This window comes from Musa acuminata, chromosome BXJ2-11, assembly GCF_036884655.1.
Source record: "Musa acuminata AAA Group cultivar baxijiao chromosome BXJ2-11, Cavendish_Baxijiao_AAA, whole genome shotgun sequence".
In the NCBI taxonomy this organism is placed as follows: domain Eukaryota; kingdom Viridiplantae; phylum Streptophyta; class Magnoliopsida; order Zingiberales; family Musaceae; genus Musa; species Musa acuminata.
In genome coordinates, this window is record NC_088348.1 from 1,584,298 (window position 1) to 1,602,234 (window position 17,937).

A 17,937-nucleotide genomic window follows, 5' to 3' on the forward strand; every position below is an offset into this window, starting at 1 on the left:
TTGGATTCCACTGTAAGTTGTGTCACTGCTGAATCCGGGAATCCGACTACAAAATTAAATGGTTAGAGATTGACATAAAGTTAGCTAAATGGTTAGAGAAAAGATGTACAATGTTGGATAGAACAGGATATGCTTTGGAAGTCAAGTTACTGGCTCTTAGAAGAACCTTGCTGCTTGCCATTGCAGCAGTACAGGAATAGATTCTTTGTCCTCCACAGGAGCGTCCCTAAGTCTTGCGATTTCTTCTGCCTGCAGCTTCTAATTGCACCATTACAAGCAAGCAAACGCCACCTTCGGACATGGAATTAACAACAAGGAATAATACCACAAAATCTATGGAAAATAAATTCATCAAATTTTGGTTATGTGCAGCCTGCAAAGCCCATTCTGTTCGTGTTCAACTTCATGGAATGACAACAGGACAACCTGACACGGGATATCGAATGTTTCACCAGCTGTGACCCTCAACCCGATAGAATCCTTGTTCCTAGTCAAAGTTCAACTCATCCCAAGCGTAAAAACCTGCAGCTGATGAGACAGATGTTGACATCCCATGACCGTCAAGCTGCAAACTGTGTGCATGCACCAAAAAAAGAACAACCATGCTTAGTCTAAAACATAGCTTTGGTGGGTTCCAAAAGCTATCACCTTTAGGATGATAGGGGGCCGGACTTAGAAAATCTGCTCCCATATCTAACTACAGCATTCTCATCTAAACTCTTTAAGTCTTGGCCAAGAAATAAATATTCACACTCGAGACAAACATAGTTTGGTTGAATAATAATAGTGATGATAATGAGAATAACCAGCAAAGTTTGGCTTGAAAGCGAAGGGATATGGTCATGCCCGGCTACCGTCAGGCAACTCCGCTCGTGTGGTCTTCTTTGTCTCCCTAAATCGTTGGGGGACGTCAAAGGCTTAGGACGAGAAGGAAGCTGTCAACAATATTAACCGCTGCTGCCAAGTGCTCGAGGGTTGATGAGATGATAACAACACACGTGCGTCGGACCCACATGGAACTGGGTGTCGGCTTGACCGGTCTTGGTTAGGTCGAGCCACAAGCCCTGCCAAATTTGACCGGTGATCTCCAACATTGGGATTCTACGTAGCTGTGTCTCCAACTTGAGTTATTGTATTCGAGAATCGAATCTATCAAGTCGAGAGGAAACAAGAACATGAAAACGAGGAAGGATCGCAATCCAACTTGGCTAGCTGTAGATCATCAGTGAAGATACACAGTCACCGACGCGTTTTAGCTGTTGATCTGCACAGGAAGCATACAGCTCTTTTGGTGGAATAATAGGCACCGAGTCGTCGGAAGCAACCATGACTCGCACTGCTCGCTTTGGGTTTCTGCTAAGCATTGACAAAGAATCTCGGGATTAAGGAGGGATGACGATGTAAAGTTACCGTGTCAAGAAAAGTTCAACAAGGATAGGCTAAGTTAAAGGAAGTGAGTGAAATCTTGGTCAAGCAGGAACATGAAGGAAATGCATGTGTGAGAACTAATGGACAAAGTTGATTTGATTTTTGGCAGGATAATTCAAATGAAAGGCTACAACATAGATGGGCGGCATGACCATCTCTATGGAAAACTAGTCTCCGTGCCGTGTGGTTTGTCAAAGTCTAGTTCCTAACAGAGGGAACAGCTGGAGCTCAGTGAAGACCTGTAAATATATCACTTGTAGTAACAGGTAACTTGCATGGCTGTGGAGGAAGATCAATGATGTACAAAAGCTGTTTCTACTTTGCATTCACATCATGATTCGAGGTTGTGTGAGTACAAAGCAATCTTAATACCTCAATGAGGCCTCTTAGCGGCACGCTAAAGAGACAGGTAAGTAAGCGATCGACAGTCATCGTTACATGTCAGCTTTATCGTGCGTGACACCATTAACAAAGTTCCCTCTATTTCCCCCATGCTTTCCTTCGAAAGCTGCTCTGCTTTCAGATCCCCAGTATACTCCAAACTTTGTCTCTTCTCGGATTTGCTTCATCCGACTCTCGACTTCTACGTCACAGCGTTCCCGGAGCTCCTGAACCGTTGAGCAAGAGACGAGTGGGGATTTCTTGGATGGAATCTGAAATGTGTATAAAATAGGGGACGAGGTGAAAGCGAGGGTTGTGCATGACGTTGTCGGCCATTGGAAAGACAAGGACGCATTAATTATCGAGGAAATGCCGTCGATCTGGTGTTTATAAGACTGGTAGGTGGTGCAACTTGATAGCTCACGGTTGAACTACACCGCCCAGCATTCGAGGGTTGGAGATGGCTGGATTTGGGTCTCCCTGCGGAGCCTGCAAGTTCCTGAGGCGGAAGTGCGTCAGCGGCTGCGTCTTTGCACCGTTCTTCCACCACGAGCAAGGCGCTGCGCACTTCGCGGCTATCCACAAGGTGTTCGGGGCGAGCAACGTCGCGAAGCTGCTCATGCACCTGCCCATGGCGGACCGCTCCGAGGCCGCCATTACCATATCCTACGAAGCACAAGCTCGGCTCCAAAACCCTATTTATGGCTGCGTCGCCCACATCTTCGCCCTCCAGCAACAAGTGAGCAGCTCGAGTGCTTGGAATCTTGTCCTCGGTGCCTGCTAATGCTTTGCCTTGTTCCGTAGGTTGTGAATCTACAAGCTCAGGTGGCCTCTCTCGAGGCACAAGCAGCACAAGGGCTTGGGAATGGCATGACCGCGAGCCTTAATCGTGAAGAAGACAGGCTCTGCAGTGCACTGCAACCTCGTCAACATGATCTCCAGGGCTTCATTGATCAACCGAGGCCGTTTTCTTCGAGCCCCCCATCGGATGTGGAGTGCATGAACAGCTACAACAATTGGATTTCTGAGGTCAACTTCGACATGGCTGACGAGAATTTGGCGTTGGGGATCGATAACGAGACGCTCTCACCGATGGCCTGCTTTGACATGCAAGACGACTTTTGGAAGTCAGTGTATCACGACGCGAACGTCCGCCATTGATGAGCTTGTGGATTCGTCGTCGTCTACATCGATTTTTTGTCGTCAGTGTTTGACATGCATAAGATTTGCATTCTAGTGGAAGACATACAATTAGCAGGAAATCGACGAGGAACGTCATTGTACCAGATAGTTCTAAATAGGACGATGAAGTACAAATTTATTAGGGTTTCTTTCTTTGCCCGGAGACCATAAAATCTAGGGAAACATACGTGTCTTTTTTCCTTTTACCTATTTTTGAATAAACTGTATATTAGATGAATAATGCGCCCATCATACAGCAATATGATGAAGCAATCAAGTCACAGGATTCACGAATCTTGAAGCTTTGTGGCGTGGGATAACGTCACGAAGTCAGGCCAAGTGGACAAGGAAATTATCTTTCCATTCATTAGTATGAATATTTAATTAGCATGTACTATATCAATGATTATAAACTACTCCTACAGTTAGCTATTATTAGTATTTCAATCCTCATAATTTTAAAAATAGTATTAAGATCCTTATACTTAATAAAATAAAATATTTAATCTTAATTTTCCTCGTGTCGTCAATTTCGTTGACGAAAAAAAATCGTACGTGCTATCACGTACAAAACGACATGAATGAAAAGAATAAAAAATAAATTTTATTATTTTTTAAATTATTAATTTTATATAAATTTTTTTTTCGTTGGTTCGAGTGTCTTTCACATAAACTTTTCATCGCTTTACTTTCCCTATGGTTATGCTGTGGATGACAAACCAACAATAGCATCATAACTATTTTTTTTAACTATAGAGATCAAAAAATTAATCATAATTAACTCAAGGAATAATATCTTTGGATCAAATCAAAAGACAAGTAACCAAGGATTAGAGGAGTGGGCTAATTCTTCTCCAGCTTACAGATGATAACAAAGAAATCCATGTCCACAATTCCAGCCAACAAAGAAGTGATGTTGAGGAAATCAGGTGGGCTTGATGGGTGAAGCAGGCTGGAATTTGGTTGATATGGCATGCAGAGTACCTGAGGCCTACTTCTGCTGTTCTTGATAGAATCGCAGACAACATATTTTGCTGCAAGAGTAGAAAAGCAAGTCCAATCAAAAGCTTCTTTCAGTGTGCAACCTCCTTCCTTCTTTATCTCGAATGCTTTCGTATTGGTTGACAGAAACCTGGATTGCGCTTTGAACAAGCAATCCAGGTTATACGACATGAACTCTATATATTTGGCAATCCTTTCGTTACTCGTTCTTGAAACAGAGCATTCGAGTTCCTTTGTCTGAGATCGCACAGTTGTGTGACATGAAAGTTTAGCAGCACAGCACAGCACAGCACCAGCAAAAGAAGCAACTTTTGAAGCACAAAGGTTTTAAAAGGTCAGTCAATCCACCAAATCCCACTAGAAGAAATGACGAGAGGAAAGCCACTGCAGCTCACCTACGGCATTAACAGAAGCACCATCACTTTCTGTGACTTCACTGAGAGAGGGAAAGGAAGGGAAGAAGGTGACAAAGAGAGCCATGCAAAAAGGCTTGAAGAACACAAACACCTACGCCGGGCAAAGCCTGTTGGGTTGGGTTGGGTTAGGTCCCGACACTGACAATGTTCACCACCATGGGAAAACTCCAAAGGGATGGGAGCTTGTGAGATGGTTGGGGAGGAAGCCAACCTAAACCATTATAATAACCTTGTTGACCTGTTTTGTTCATGCTTGGCTCTACATTTGTGGTTACATTTTGGGTTAGGAACCAATATGTGTAATGCATCATTACATGGAAAAAATTAAAGAAGAAAAATATTATCCTTTATTATTATGAATCAACAGCCTTTTCTTAAAAAAAAAAAAAGTTACCAAAAGTAATTTTTTAATATTTTTTTAAGCAAGAACTTTTGTGTGTCTTCTCCATGACCATTATATATGAACACCTTTCTTTCTTTTTTTTTTCCTTGCCTCTATATGAACTCCAAGAATGACTATGTTTGAACATTTTCTGGCTAACCCATTAAAAAATGTTTAATAATACTGATTTATTATATACATATATATAACTATTTTATTATATAATAATAATATAATAAGAAAATATTTTTTTTGAAAGTAAATCAAAATTGAAGTTCAAAATCTCTTATACATCCTGTCATATAAACTATAAAGAATATTTTTACAGATGTCAAGTTTATTAGAAAGAATTATATGAACACTTGTAATTTTGTTTTCTCTACACCTTCTCTATTTATCGAATTGAATGATCAAATCTTAATATTCAAGAATATCTTTATATACTTAATATTCAAGAATACCTTCTCTACACCTTCTCTATTTGTTTTCTCTACACCTTCTCTAAAACTCCAAACGAAAGGCAACAAAAGACTAAGAATGGGAAGGGAAAAATCTATGTGAACTTGTCGCCATCCGTCCACACTGCCGTCTCATGCAACCTATATTTTCTTTCATGTGTTGGATTTTTTGGACATGGTATGATAGTTGTGCCATCTCCATCCATCCATCACAAGACAAAGGAAAGTTTGTCACGCCACTCGCACGACACGTTCTCCTTTTGAAGAGTACTATTAACATGGTGGAAGGAAGAAAGAGAGTAGTGGTTAATGTCCATCACTTTGACTTGAGAATTTGTAGTCGTCAACAAACCCACATCCCAACTTAGCATTCGATTAGCATCATCTTGGTTTAGTTGTTTGCATCTAGTTGGCATGTTGCACCCACGCGGAATTGGAAATTTCCATGTGGAAATCCAACCACCGGACTTAGCTCCGATTGACTTTGACTCCTAACACGGTTCTAGGGTTAGAATCCTATGTAGTTCTTCTTTGGATTCCTCTCTCTCTCTCTCTCTCTCTCTCTCTCATATGCTTGATCTAATGAGATCCATCCATACATGTTAGCTTAGCTTATGATAAACGATATCATTCAACTTTGTAAGATTATCTTCAAAGAAAAAAAAAATTCAATGATGATCATGCTTTTTAAGTGATAAGGCATGATTCATTTATATGGACCGTTAAGAATTTTATTTGATTTATTATAGACTTAATTGATTTTATCTATATCAAATGGTATCCATCTCATATTTATGATCCGTTTTATCATAACCTTCAGTATATTAATAAATATTTAAAAATTAATTAATAAAAATAAATATACCAATAAAATTTTAGCTTATTAGCTAATATATTCGACTTAAAATTATATAGTCGAATGTAGCTTCGATGGTTTATATATATATATATATATATATTTTGTATGTATATGTATATATATATGTATGTATATGTATATATATATATGTATATATATGTATATATATATATATGTATATATATGTATATATATATCGAGCCAACTAGACAACAGAGTTGTGGAGACTAAAATTGGGGAATAGGAAGCAACAAACACTAGCAACTGCCCATGTTGATCTACTTGCCGAGAAAGTGTTACAAGGCCACATGCCAAGTTCTTCTACCTTGACCACCTTGGTAGGTCAACTTTTCTACCTTAGATTCATATAAATTGGAAGGTTTCCTTTATTATTTTTCCTTTTCATTTCATTTTTTTATTTAGTATTTATTCATAAAAAAAGGATATACTATTGAGATAAGAATGATAAGGTAGGCGCGTAGAATTAGTAAGAAAAATCATAAAAATTAATAATTAGATTTTGTTTTGATGAAGGATAAAAAATAAGAATGAATGGATAGTATTGACATATAGTAAGGTGAAATGATTATTATTAATATTACGTGAAAAAAAAAAGTAAAGAAAGACCTAACAGAATTAATATATATGACTTTGGTAAACAAATATTTAATTTTTTTGTATTTAATTTAAATATATAACTATTTATAAAACTCAATAATTATAATATATATAATATTATTACGATTTTTTCTTGAAATACGACAAATATGAGTCATGTGATAATATCGATTTGAAGCCGATTAATTATTCAGGTATTCAAGTTTGAATCGAGCGCCCAATTTTCTATTGGTACCGTCGGACGATCAGGAAAGGCCACGTCACTGTAGTATGGAGAGGCCACGTCGACCCGACAGTTCTCGGCGGGTGGTTCGGTCGCCCCGCATTTGCCTAAAAAAGACTAGTGTGCCACGTCGAGCGGAGCCGGTGATGCCGTGGGAAGCTTCTATTTGGGCCAGCTCGCGACGCAGACGGCGCGACAGCGGCGCAAAGTCAAGAGGGAAGGTGGACGCCATCATTTGTTGCGCCGCTCGTTCATCTTCCACAGGAAGACGCCTTCTGCGCTCTGAGTCTGAGTCGGACCTGACGCAAGACGATGCCAAAGCTACCTGCGTCTCCTGAAGGGCGCATTTTGTAGGCCCCTTCTCTTTCCCAATCACCACCGGAGTAACTCGGAGGGAAAGCGGCCGATGACTCTAAAAAGTTAGAAGAATTTTGCTGAGCCTGAAGAGGTCTTCTCCTTGCCACACTCTGAGAGAGAAATATATATATACACCAGAAACATCTCTCTCTCTCTCTCTCTCTCTCTCTCTCCATTTAAACGCTCTTCCCATCGTTCCGCATTTAATTATTCTTGCTCTTTTACTCTGTGGAAGGAGGAGGAAGGAATACACACCTTGTCCAGAACACTGCCTCCGCGAGCCCGATTGGGAGGAGCTTGAACTCCGCAACGCGACTCCCTTCCTCCCCTCATCCGTTCTTCCACCCCGTCCAGCTCCCAATTCGTAGGGTGTATAGGTTTGAAGTGATCTCCCGTGGCTGGTTGAGATCGATCAATCAAGCAGGAAAGATGAGATCTTTGGGATCGAGGAAGAGAATGGAAAGGTTCCATATGTTCGTGCTTCTGAGCTGCGAATTTTATGTTAGAGAGCTGTCAGTCCTGTAAAGTTCCTTGCTTTCTTTGTTTCCTCGGTATGTGTCGAGTTCTTTCTTGCTTTTGCCTGCTGATCTTCTACCTCTTGGTGGCTCAAAGTGTTCCTTTTTTACGTTGGCAGACGACAAAGCCTAGCTTGAACGCGACAGGAGGCGCAGGAAGAGCCAGGGGACACGCTAGATCTGGCAGAGGCCTGTCTGAAGCCCTAGTCTTGGTGGCGGAGCCCTGGATTAACAAGATGCGGACTTCCGTCGCCGCTGCCGCCGCCACCAAGAAGAAGAAAAAGAAGAATGACGGCCCCAAGCCGCCGTCTTCCGCCGCCACCGTCGGGATCCTCTCCTTCGAGGTCGCCAGCGCCATGTCCCGCGCCGTCAGCCTCTACCGCTCCCTTTCCGAATCTGAGATGGCCCGGTTCCGCTCCCAAATCCTGGCGTCCCACGGCGTCCGCCATCTCGTCTCCTCCGACGAGCACTTCCTTCTGTCCCTCGCCCTTGCCGAGAAGCTAGACGACCTCAACGGCGTTGCCACCGTCGCCTCCCGCCTCGGCCGCCGCTGCTCCCACCCCGCCCTCCTTGGCTTCGAGCACGTCTACTCCGACCTCCTCGCGGGTCGCATCGACCCTTCCAGCCTCGGCTTCCTCTCCAAGGACATGGATGGGACTATCCGCAAGATGGAGCGCTTCGTCTCGGCCACCGCGTCGCTCTACTCCGAGTTGGAGGTCCTGACGGAGCTAGAGCACGCTGCCAAGAAGTTCCACCAAAATCCAGTCCACGACGCCAGCCGCCGGGCCGTTGACCAGAAAATTCAGTGGCAGCGGCAAGACGTTAAGCACCTGCGTGGCTCCTCCCTTTGGAACCAGACTTACGACAAGGTCGTCCTCCTCCTTGCCCGAGCTATCTGCACCATCCATTCCCGGATATCCCTCGTGTTCTGGGAGACAATCTGCAGTTCGGATTGCCTAGTCGCTGACCAAAGCTGTCAGCTTTCAGATCAACTCATCGTTTCAGCTCATCATCCAATTCATTCAGGGTCCCTAAGATCAGGTTCTGTAAATAGCATATCTGGTCAGATCACTAAGATGACTCCTGATGCTGAAGCGGGTGCGAAGCTCCGGAGGGAGGGCCTCAGATTCCACTGTGGGGCGAGTCCGGGGAGGCTCAGGCTCTTCATGGAGTGCCTCAGTTTAGGCAGCTCTGCTTTACTGAAAGAGAGTGATGAGCAATTCTCGAACGAGCGGTGTCTCAGCCGTCCTGCTTTTGGTGCTCCGGTTCCATTTAGCGGCGAAGTGGTTCAGCACATGAGTGGTAGGAGATCGAAGTTTGGGCCGAGGAGTAAGCTGACGATGCTCGCCGCGCCCTCTACGGTGGGCGGTTCCGCTCTCGCATTGCATTATGCGAACATCATAATTATCATAGAGAAGTTACTGAAGTATACGCATCTCGTCGGAGACGATGCAAGAGACGACTTGTACCAGATGTTGCCGTCGACCTTAAAAGCAGCTCTCAGAAGGAGTCTCAAGTCATGCGTGAAGAATCTAGCTATTTACGATGCTCCTCTTGCGCATGATTGGAAGGAAGCACTCGAGAAGATTTTGAGCTGGCTTTCACCCATGGCTCATGACATGATCCGATGGCAGACCGATCGCAACTTCGAGCAGCAGCAAATAACGTCGACGACGAATGTGGTATTGCTTCAGACTTTGTATTATGCCGACAGGGAGAAGACAGAGGAAGTCGTTTGCGAGCTTCTGGTGGGGTTGAATTACATTTGCCGGTATGAGCAGCAGCAAAATGCTTTATTGGATTGTACGAGTAGTTTGGACTTGGATGAGTGCATGCCATCATGGCATATGCAATACGTTTCTTAGCTTGACTTGTAGTAGTAGTTCATCAAAATGCAAATCGAGATACGGTGTTTGTAATATTCTTTTCCCCCTGTTTGTGACTATGGGTAGACGAGGCAAAGAGTCGATGAGGGTTCCTTCTTCGTCTAAGGTTTGCATTCTTACTTTAATGGACATATGCACTTTTGTTCAGAATCGGATGATACTTATTATCACTGCAAGTTCCACATTTTCTTTACGGCTGCTATTTCTCTCTTCTTAGATCCATCCAAGATGCGGTGATAGCTTAGCTCCCCTGTCCTGATTCATTCCTGAATTCAGATGGTTTCACAGCATTTGTTGTGCATAATGCATTTGTAGATTTTGATTAAGTATATCACCTGACTTGTGAATGTGATCATAGTGGCGTCAAATTTGCAAAACTAAACTAGTTTAGTTTGGGATGGTGAAGTTTGTGCTATGTGCCTACCTTATCTGACAGGATTTCATTTTTCATAAATGTGCTCTTCATGTAAAGTGTGCCAGAGAAAAAAAAAAAAAGATAAATAAATAAATAATCGTAAGCTTATAAACAATTACTCGTTAGATGTCGAGCGTATCGATAAATTATCATAGGCTTTACGTATGATGAACTTGTAAATCTAATCAATACTCAATAATATTTCAAATCCTCATCCGACCTTGACCACTTGGATGGTTCTAAGAGGTTGAGATGATTAACATTTTGCTTCACACCATATTGATGTTGTACGAAAATTGGGTTACTCTGTAACTCGGGAAACTATTCTTACTTATAGGTTTCGAGTAAAAACATATAAAACAAGATAAAATACATTGTTAAACAAATATACAAACAAACAAAAAATGATGAATGGTCTGTTGACGAAGGTGTTATGGACCCATGAGAATCATCCGTGATATTTTTCCCTACTTAAACTATTAACATCTTTGTCGACACTTGCTAGTATGCTTTGATGATTGTTTCTTTATGTCATATGGCGTCTTCTGACTCCCAACTTGCTTTTGTTTAAGGAAAGTTTTGCCACTTGACTAAGTATTCAATCTGTTTTGCTCTGTTGGGTAGTTTCATTTTGCGATTTGCTAAATTAACTTCAACTTACTTTTCATAAAAGTCTCCGGTGAGGGTTAGTCAAATTGAAATATTTCGAAAAGTATGTTCCGAATACGAGTGAGACTTTCAAGTTGCTCGTATGGAAGATATTATAAATTTTTAGTCACGTAGATAGATAATTGAGAAAAGCCCTTCGTACTTACGCATTAGTCATTTATACACTTTATACCTAAAGAACTAAAGTGATACTAATTAGAGTTTAACTAATATCAAGTCGTTCATTTTGAACTCTTATGGTCGCCTTCCTAGATTTGCCTACTTCTTCATTTTTTTTTTATCGCCTTCTCAAGTATGCCCGAACATTATATGCATTTCGATGTCATTTCTTTATAAAGTGATATGCTAATGAGCTACTTTTAGTAGAATTGATCGTCGAAGTATGAAGAGTTGATGCCTATTGTCAAATAATGATCTAATATCTAAGATGCTCTTGTTGGATGCAAAGCTTCGTTATAAGATGTAGGAGAATTAAGCTATGTCCAATAGTTTCACCCAATCTCTTTGTTTGACACCCATGTCATGTTGAAGATATTACTTAAAAAATAAATTTATTCTTTCAATTTGATCATCTATAAAGTTTATTCTCATTGGGTGGAGACTTATAAAGAAGTATAATTTAGATCCCAATAATTTAAACATCTTAGTCCAGAATCATCCTAAGAATTACACATCTCGGTAACTGATGATATTATGCGTAACTCTACTATTTCATTGTATTCTAGTGTATAAGTGCAGCAATGAATATTGTATGCGTTGAAAACCAATTGACTATCATGAATATCAATTCTTCATCATCAACTTGGCCTTCTCTATTGAGTAGTGTAGGGGTGCAATAATGAATGTTGCATACTTTAAAAACTAATCAACGACCATGAGGAGCTAATTATATATTATCCCCTATAACTAATTACCCTTAGCATCCTGATCCATACACTTTCAAAGGTTACATTAGAATCCCTATACTTACAAAAGTGATACATTAAGATCCCTATACAGGGTTAAAAAGATAATTTTATAAGGTTAAAAATCAAGAAAGAGAGAGGGGGGTTTTGTTGGAACAATGTGGTTAAATGTTTCACTTTCGTAAGTATAGGGATCCCAATGTAACTTTTGAAAGTATAAGATTCAAGATACTAAATGTAACTAATTATAGAGGGTAATATATAATTAGCCCCCACCACGAGAATTGATCCAAGTCCCAATGTCATCAGCAAGCTTGCTATGAAGCCTAAGGAAATGCTCTACCATAGTATTTCTAATGCATGCAACAACTTCAAAAGTCTTACCAACGTCCACTACTATTGGCAAGTAAGGCACATTTGAATATATTCCTTTATATTAGTCATCATTTTTAACCAATAGAAGGCTTATATTTTTTAATAAGTTATATTAGGGTTTATTACTTGGGGATCATTGTACAGCCCATCATTGATCCTAGAAAGGAAGTTAGATTGCAATTGACTTTCTTGGCTCTCACCTTTTAGTTGCATAGTATTCATCAGCTCCGCTTTCTTGCTCAATGTATCGACTACGATATTTGTTTTTCTAGATTTGTACTTCATTATCATATCAAATTCAGCCAAAAAGCCCTACCATCATGCTTGCTTTGGGAAGAGTTTTTTTAATTTAGAAGCAACTCAATACAACATTGTTTGTCCTTAGCACAATTAGTGTTCCAAGAATGTAATGTCACCATACTCGTAGATAGTGGATCATCATTGTCCTCTCTTTCTCATGCAATGGATGTCATCACTCAGTCTAGTTGAGTTTGTAGCTCTCGTAGGTTACAAAGTGATTCTCCCGCATTAGTACTACTCCAATAGCAAAGTCTAATGCATCTATGTAAACTTTAAAAAGCTTCCTATAATTTGACAATTTGAGCACCAATTATTCTATCATAATAGACTTTATGTCTTGAAATGTCACTTCATATTTGATTGGCAATATTTAACGACTCTCTTAGTGGAGTTGCACACTTCAAGTACCTAAATATGAAGCACTGATAGTAGTTGATAAAACCAAGGAAAGATCTCAGCTTTGGTCTTTCATTGGTGTTCGTCACAACTTGCACATTCAATTTGTTTATTGGAATTGATCCTTTGCCAATTTTATGGCAAAGTAACATGAGTGTTGTTTTCTTCTGCATAAAGAGCTCTTGTGAGCAACGTAATCCTATCCATTGTTGGGATGATGGCCCATATTCAGCCCATGTGGGCTTTATCAGCCCACAGCCCATACCTCCTCTTAACCTAACCCTAATTAAGATTAGGGGTATGGTGGCTGCGTTTTAGATGCAGATTAAAGCTATAAAAAGGAAGCAACGAGGCATATCTTGGCAGTCACGAGATTCCAAAGAGAAGAAGGAGAACAAGGCAGAAAAGGAAGAGAAAGAAAGGGAAGAAGACAAGGACAACGCAGAGAAACTATTCTCAATCATCTAGCAATATTCTCATCTCAGGTTAGATCAAATCTACAGTAGGCTCTTGCTGTGATTACTTGGGAGGTTTTAGATATTGTGGGCAGTGACGTGATCCTTGTATCCCAGTTATTCTCTTGCGGTTGTTGCTAGGGTTTTGGGCAAGAGATTGAGATTTGTACATTCATTATTCTCATAGTGGATTATCTCTAGTTTGCCCCGTGATTTTTACCCTTCACATTGAAGGGGTTTTCCACGTATATCTTGGTGTTCTGTTTGATTGTGTTTCCATTTTATTCCGCTGCGTATTTTGGTTTTCTAGTATTTGTTCCTATACAAAGGTTATTCCTATTTATATCCCCATCATCCATGAGGTTTACCACAACATTCTATAGGTGCTACATGGAGTCTTCGATGTCTTTGATGTCTTCTATCAATCGATTGACTAAGGATTTAATATTATCAATTTAAGATTTCATCTCCTCTTATGAGTTCTCTAGGAGCATTCTCTAGTCTTAGTAGGTTCCTCTAGACTTGTTTTGAAGATATGGGTTTATGTAGTTGTAAGTCTCTTATTGTGATTTTTCTTTCCGGTTAGTGCTTCAAATCATGCTTCCTCCTCTACTTCTCGCTTATCATTTTCGTTGTCGTACTCCTCTTAAATGACTCCAATAGATTAAGAGCGAGTTTGCACTTATAGCCCACCTATAGTTGCTTAGGACAATAGTTCAGCTTTCCTTATTTTGCTCAATTTGCTAGCTACGATGCTTCGCCGTAACATGATTGTAAACTTTTGTTATTTGCTCGAATCGCTTGCCCGCTTTGATATCAAATATTACGAACTTATCTAGAATTACTTAAATTGTGAGACATCCTTGTGTTATTTATCCGTAAAGGGTTAATCTAGTTATAACCTCGTTTAGGTATCGAAGGACCTGTAAAAAAATAAATTAATTAGTTTGAAAAATGAATGATAAACAAGTCTCGATATATCGTAAATAGGGTAGCTTTATAAGTAATTCAGCAAACATGGTGTGCAAAAACGAAAAGAGAGAAAAAAAAAATAAGAACTTTATAAGGTAAATGAATAATCACAAGTCTACAAATGATTACTCATCCGAGTGTCGGGCCTTTTGGTACATCCGTATAAACTTTATATATGAACTTGTGAATCAAATCAATACTAAATACTATCTCAAATCCATATCTAGTTCTATGCCACCCGGATGGTTCCAAGGGACTATCATGGTTGATGTTTTGTTCCATATCATAGCTACAAAAAAATAGGTCATGACACATAAAAACTAGGTTATTTTAGCGATCACTTTGAAGTTCTATAAACTATTCTTGTTTATTATTTTGAAGCAAAAACATAGAAGTAAGGTAAACCGACTACCAAACAAATGTACAAATAAATAAAAATAACAAATGATCTATTGACTAAGATACTGTGGACGTGCAATGACCGTATGGTGATATCACAGAGACCCTCCGACATGCTACGCTATGATTTATGTCAACCGTAATGTATACTTACTCACGGAACCATCTCATATCTCGACTCTTTTATATCTTATTTTGAGCATGCTAAGTCCTGTTAGATTAGCAGTCATATTCAATATTGGATTCTGCCTATGGCAACTTCAATTGATTCTTTGTTTTGCATATATCTTATCATCACTAGAATTCTTTCTGCATGAAACTTTAGAAAATGCCCAAGTCTGATAACATTCTCTCTATTTCCCTTCATAAGAATTTGGCATTGTAAACTGTTATTTCATAATCAAGCTTGTCATTGTTCTTGAAGAATTGCAGGGGGTTCAGAAATTGATTCCTTTGGTCTAACTATATGGCAGACCACTGTATTATTTCCTACAAACCATTAGGAACTCTCGTTTTAACATTCTATGAACTAATTGGTTTGTAGGTCTCTACCTTCCCTACGTCGAGGGTAACTTACGTCAATTTTTCTTCTTGTTTTTTTGCATTTGGGACCTGACTCAAATCAATGTTTTTACAATTTTTATTATCTGAAGACATGATCTCATGGTTCTAAAATTCGAAGTCCATTTGGTGTAAATTTCAGATCAGTCGCATAACTCGATATATCTCCATGCCTTGGATAGCTCTAAATCATTAGTTTCAGTTTGCATTTCATTCTAGTAGTTGTAATATATTGCGCAGCATACAACAGAAGGTGACACAATCTGTCAATGCAGCCTCAGACACTTGGCGGCTAATGGAGACGTACTCGGTAGGTGCTAAGACAATGACAGCATCGAAATCCATCATCAAACCAGACGTGATATAGCTTCATGGAGATTCTTCCTAGTGACCTCGTAAACGATGAGATCAATTTTACATGGTAACAAAGTTGATACTTGCTCGTGTTGACTTGCAGGTTCCGAAAGGTGCCAAGCCTCTGCAGAGAACATTTAAGGCTGCTTGTCATCGATGCGAGCCTTGTCCAGTACAAGCATTTGGATCGTGGCAGGTGCATCTGCCCATAGATTTTATGGGGCATTCATGGCCGGCCAACTTCCTCTTCCTAGATGTGGTTGAAGCCTTCACCGGCGAAATTAAGAGCCGGGTGTAAGCAGGGAGAACCGGGTGCTGTTGCTGTTAAATTGATGGTGCATTAAAACCCCTGCCGTCAGAGCAATGAAATATGTTGGAGGATTTCTGATCCTACTGTGCTCCCAGTTCCCACTTGTTTCAGGAGCTCACCATATTTCGATTGTTGCCCTATGACAGAGTGTGAGGGTATGATTGAGCTGACATTGTTGTTGATGCCTGATCGATGAATTGTCATGCACTTTTCCCCAAGATATGAATGTGCCATCCCGGTGCCAAAAGAATGTGCAGAGAGATTTCTACTGGCATGCATGTTGTTGCTTTGTTGTGATGATGATGGGTGGAGCTTCTGTGAATGATTAGACTCACGAGAAATCATGGAGTAATCTGTCTGATGAGGATTCATGATGAGGCCAACTTTTGCTTTCCACGTCCACGAGAGCTAAAAGTTCTCTTGCGACAACTTTCTTTCTGCATGCTAAGAAGAGCTTCGAGCCGAAACACTCGGCGCACTGTGTCGAGGGTGTGGATCATCGATCGCTATTTGGAATCTATAAATATATTGATAAAAGCATGAAAACTTGATATTTGAAATGTATAAATTCTTTTGAAAAATGTTTGAATCTCTTCATTTTTTTTTTTGTAGAGATTCTTTGTGAAAAGGAGGATTATAATAAGCCTAGTTAATCTTCGTCTGTTCAAAAGAATATCAATAGTGAAGGTCGGTGGACTCGAAACAAGGAAAATTGAACCACTATAAATCGATTTATATTTCTTTTTATATTTTTTCTTGTTATTACTAACTGATTTAGTTGCTCACTACACTTACTATGGTTTATTGATCGAATTTTTCAAATCGAAACTTTATATCGAAAACACTAATTCACCCCCCGCCCCCTCTTAGTACCTTTACGATCCTAACAGATAACACATTTATCCATGTGTTAAAGCCCAGAAAAAACCAATTTTTAGATAAATATGAATATTTAACATAGGTCTAGATCATAGACATACTAAACAAATAATTAATATATAACATAATACAATATAGTGCATGTCAAAAATCAAATACTTGAGTAGTTCTTTACATAACATTATTTAGACGAAATCATTTAGTATTTTCAAAACTAATTTTTAAGAGTTTTTATAATATTTGGAACCATAAAATAATTCGTCGATCAATAAATACTTCAAATAATATTTGCAAGACATATGCTTATTCAATTTTTTTTTTAATACAAAACATAAAAATATTCTTTTAATATTGTTTAATAGAGGATTTTATAAAGTCAAAAATCATGAGTCAGATTACTTCGGAAACATGCTAAACGAAGTAGTTACTTTGATCTCATGGTATTAGAATAGATATAATGATCAAGATTCGTCCTCTTTTATAAAATCATTCAAATAACATAAGTCAATACAATGAAGAATCAAGATTCTTTCTTCTTCTTTTTTTCTCAATAATAATTATTTATTTTTATATTTTATCATATCATAATCAACGATTTAAGAATTTTCATTTAACATAAGTCAATACGGGCTCGACTTCTTCTCCTCTTTTCTTAAAAATCCTTGTTATCTATTTATTCTTTTTTATTATAATTTTCATTTTTATAAATATGTCTTTCATAAAACTTATAATCATATCAAGATCATATAGCATTATAGTTTTCCTTCAAATTAGGAAAAAGGATCTCTTCAACCCATGGAATCATCCAAAAAAGAGTTAAAGGGTCTAAGTACTATTAATTCCATCAAAACCACAAGATCACATATATGACATCAAGATCTATAATATACTTAAATAGCAAATCATAAGACAAAAAAACAATTCAAGAAATACCTTCTTTACCATTACCCTGAGGATTAATAGAGAGGCAATTTGATATAATTATTTAGCAGACCATCCTTAAGGGTGGACATCTCGACAATAAAAGTGTATGCATGGGAGAATCTGAAACAATACATCACCTAAATGGAGATCTAAAGATAGTGTTCAAAGAGGACGTTGAATATTTTTAACTATAATAACGACGATGTCTTAATCTTGTACGTTTGCCTAATGCTCTAGTGAAAAGTTTGATGCTTCTCCATGTATGCACACCTGCAATTTTCATTATATATATATACATGATAATAGTAATGCTGCT

At 39.2% G+C, this 17,937-nt stretch overlaps 2 protein-coding genes across 2 annotated transcripts; both read left to right on the forward strand.

The window, feature by feature from the left end:
* The first annotated feature begins 2,249 nt into the window (after window positions 1-2,249).
* On the forward strand, window positions 2,250-3,207 carry LOC135627266 (LOB domain-containing protein CRL1-like). The gene is made up of 2 exons (XM_065133286.1): window positions 2,250-2,548; window positions 2,614-3,207. Exons 1-2 carry the CDS (start codon window positions 2,270-2,272, stop codon window positions 2,968-2,970), a joined length of 636 nt encoding a protein of 211 aa, XP_064989358.1. The 5' UTR covers window positions 2,250-2,269; the 3' UTR covers window positions 2,971-3,207.
* A 4,244-nt stretch (window positions 3,208-7,451) lies between these two features.
* On the forward strand, window positions 7,452-9,877 carry LOC103970200 (uncharacterized). Its single transcript, XM_009383876.3, has 2 exons — window positions 7,452-7,857; window positions 7,941-9,877. The coding sequence occupies exon 2, from the start codon at window positions 8,058-8,060 to the stop codon at window positions 9,684-9,686; it is 1,629 nt and encodes a 542-aa protein (XP_009382151.3). The 5' UTR covers window positions 7,452-7,857; window positions 7,941-8,057; the 3' UTR covers window positions 9,687-9,877.
* The last annotated feature ends 8,060 nt before the right edge of the window (window positions 9,878-17,937 follow it).

What these genes read in the sequence shown, in the direction of transcription:
- LOC135627266 (XM_065133286.1), top strand. Translation starts at nt 2,270, where the DNA reads ATGGCTGGATTTGGGTCTCCCTGCGGAGCCTGCAAGTTCCTGAGGCGG. An exon ending in TCTTCGCCCTCCAGCAACAA is followed by an intron (nt 2,549 to 2,613) that starts GTGAGCAGCTCG and finishes CTTGTTCCGTAG; the next exon opens with GTTGTGAATCTACAAGCTCA.
- LOC103970200 (XM_009383876.3), top strand. Translation starts at nt 8,058, where the DNA reads ATGCGGACTTCCGTCGCCGCTGCCGCCGCCACCAAGAAGAAGAAAAAG.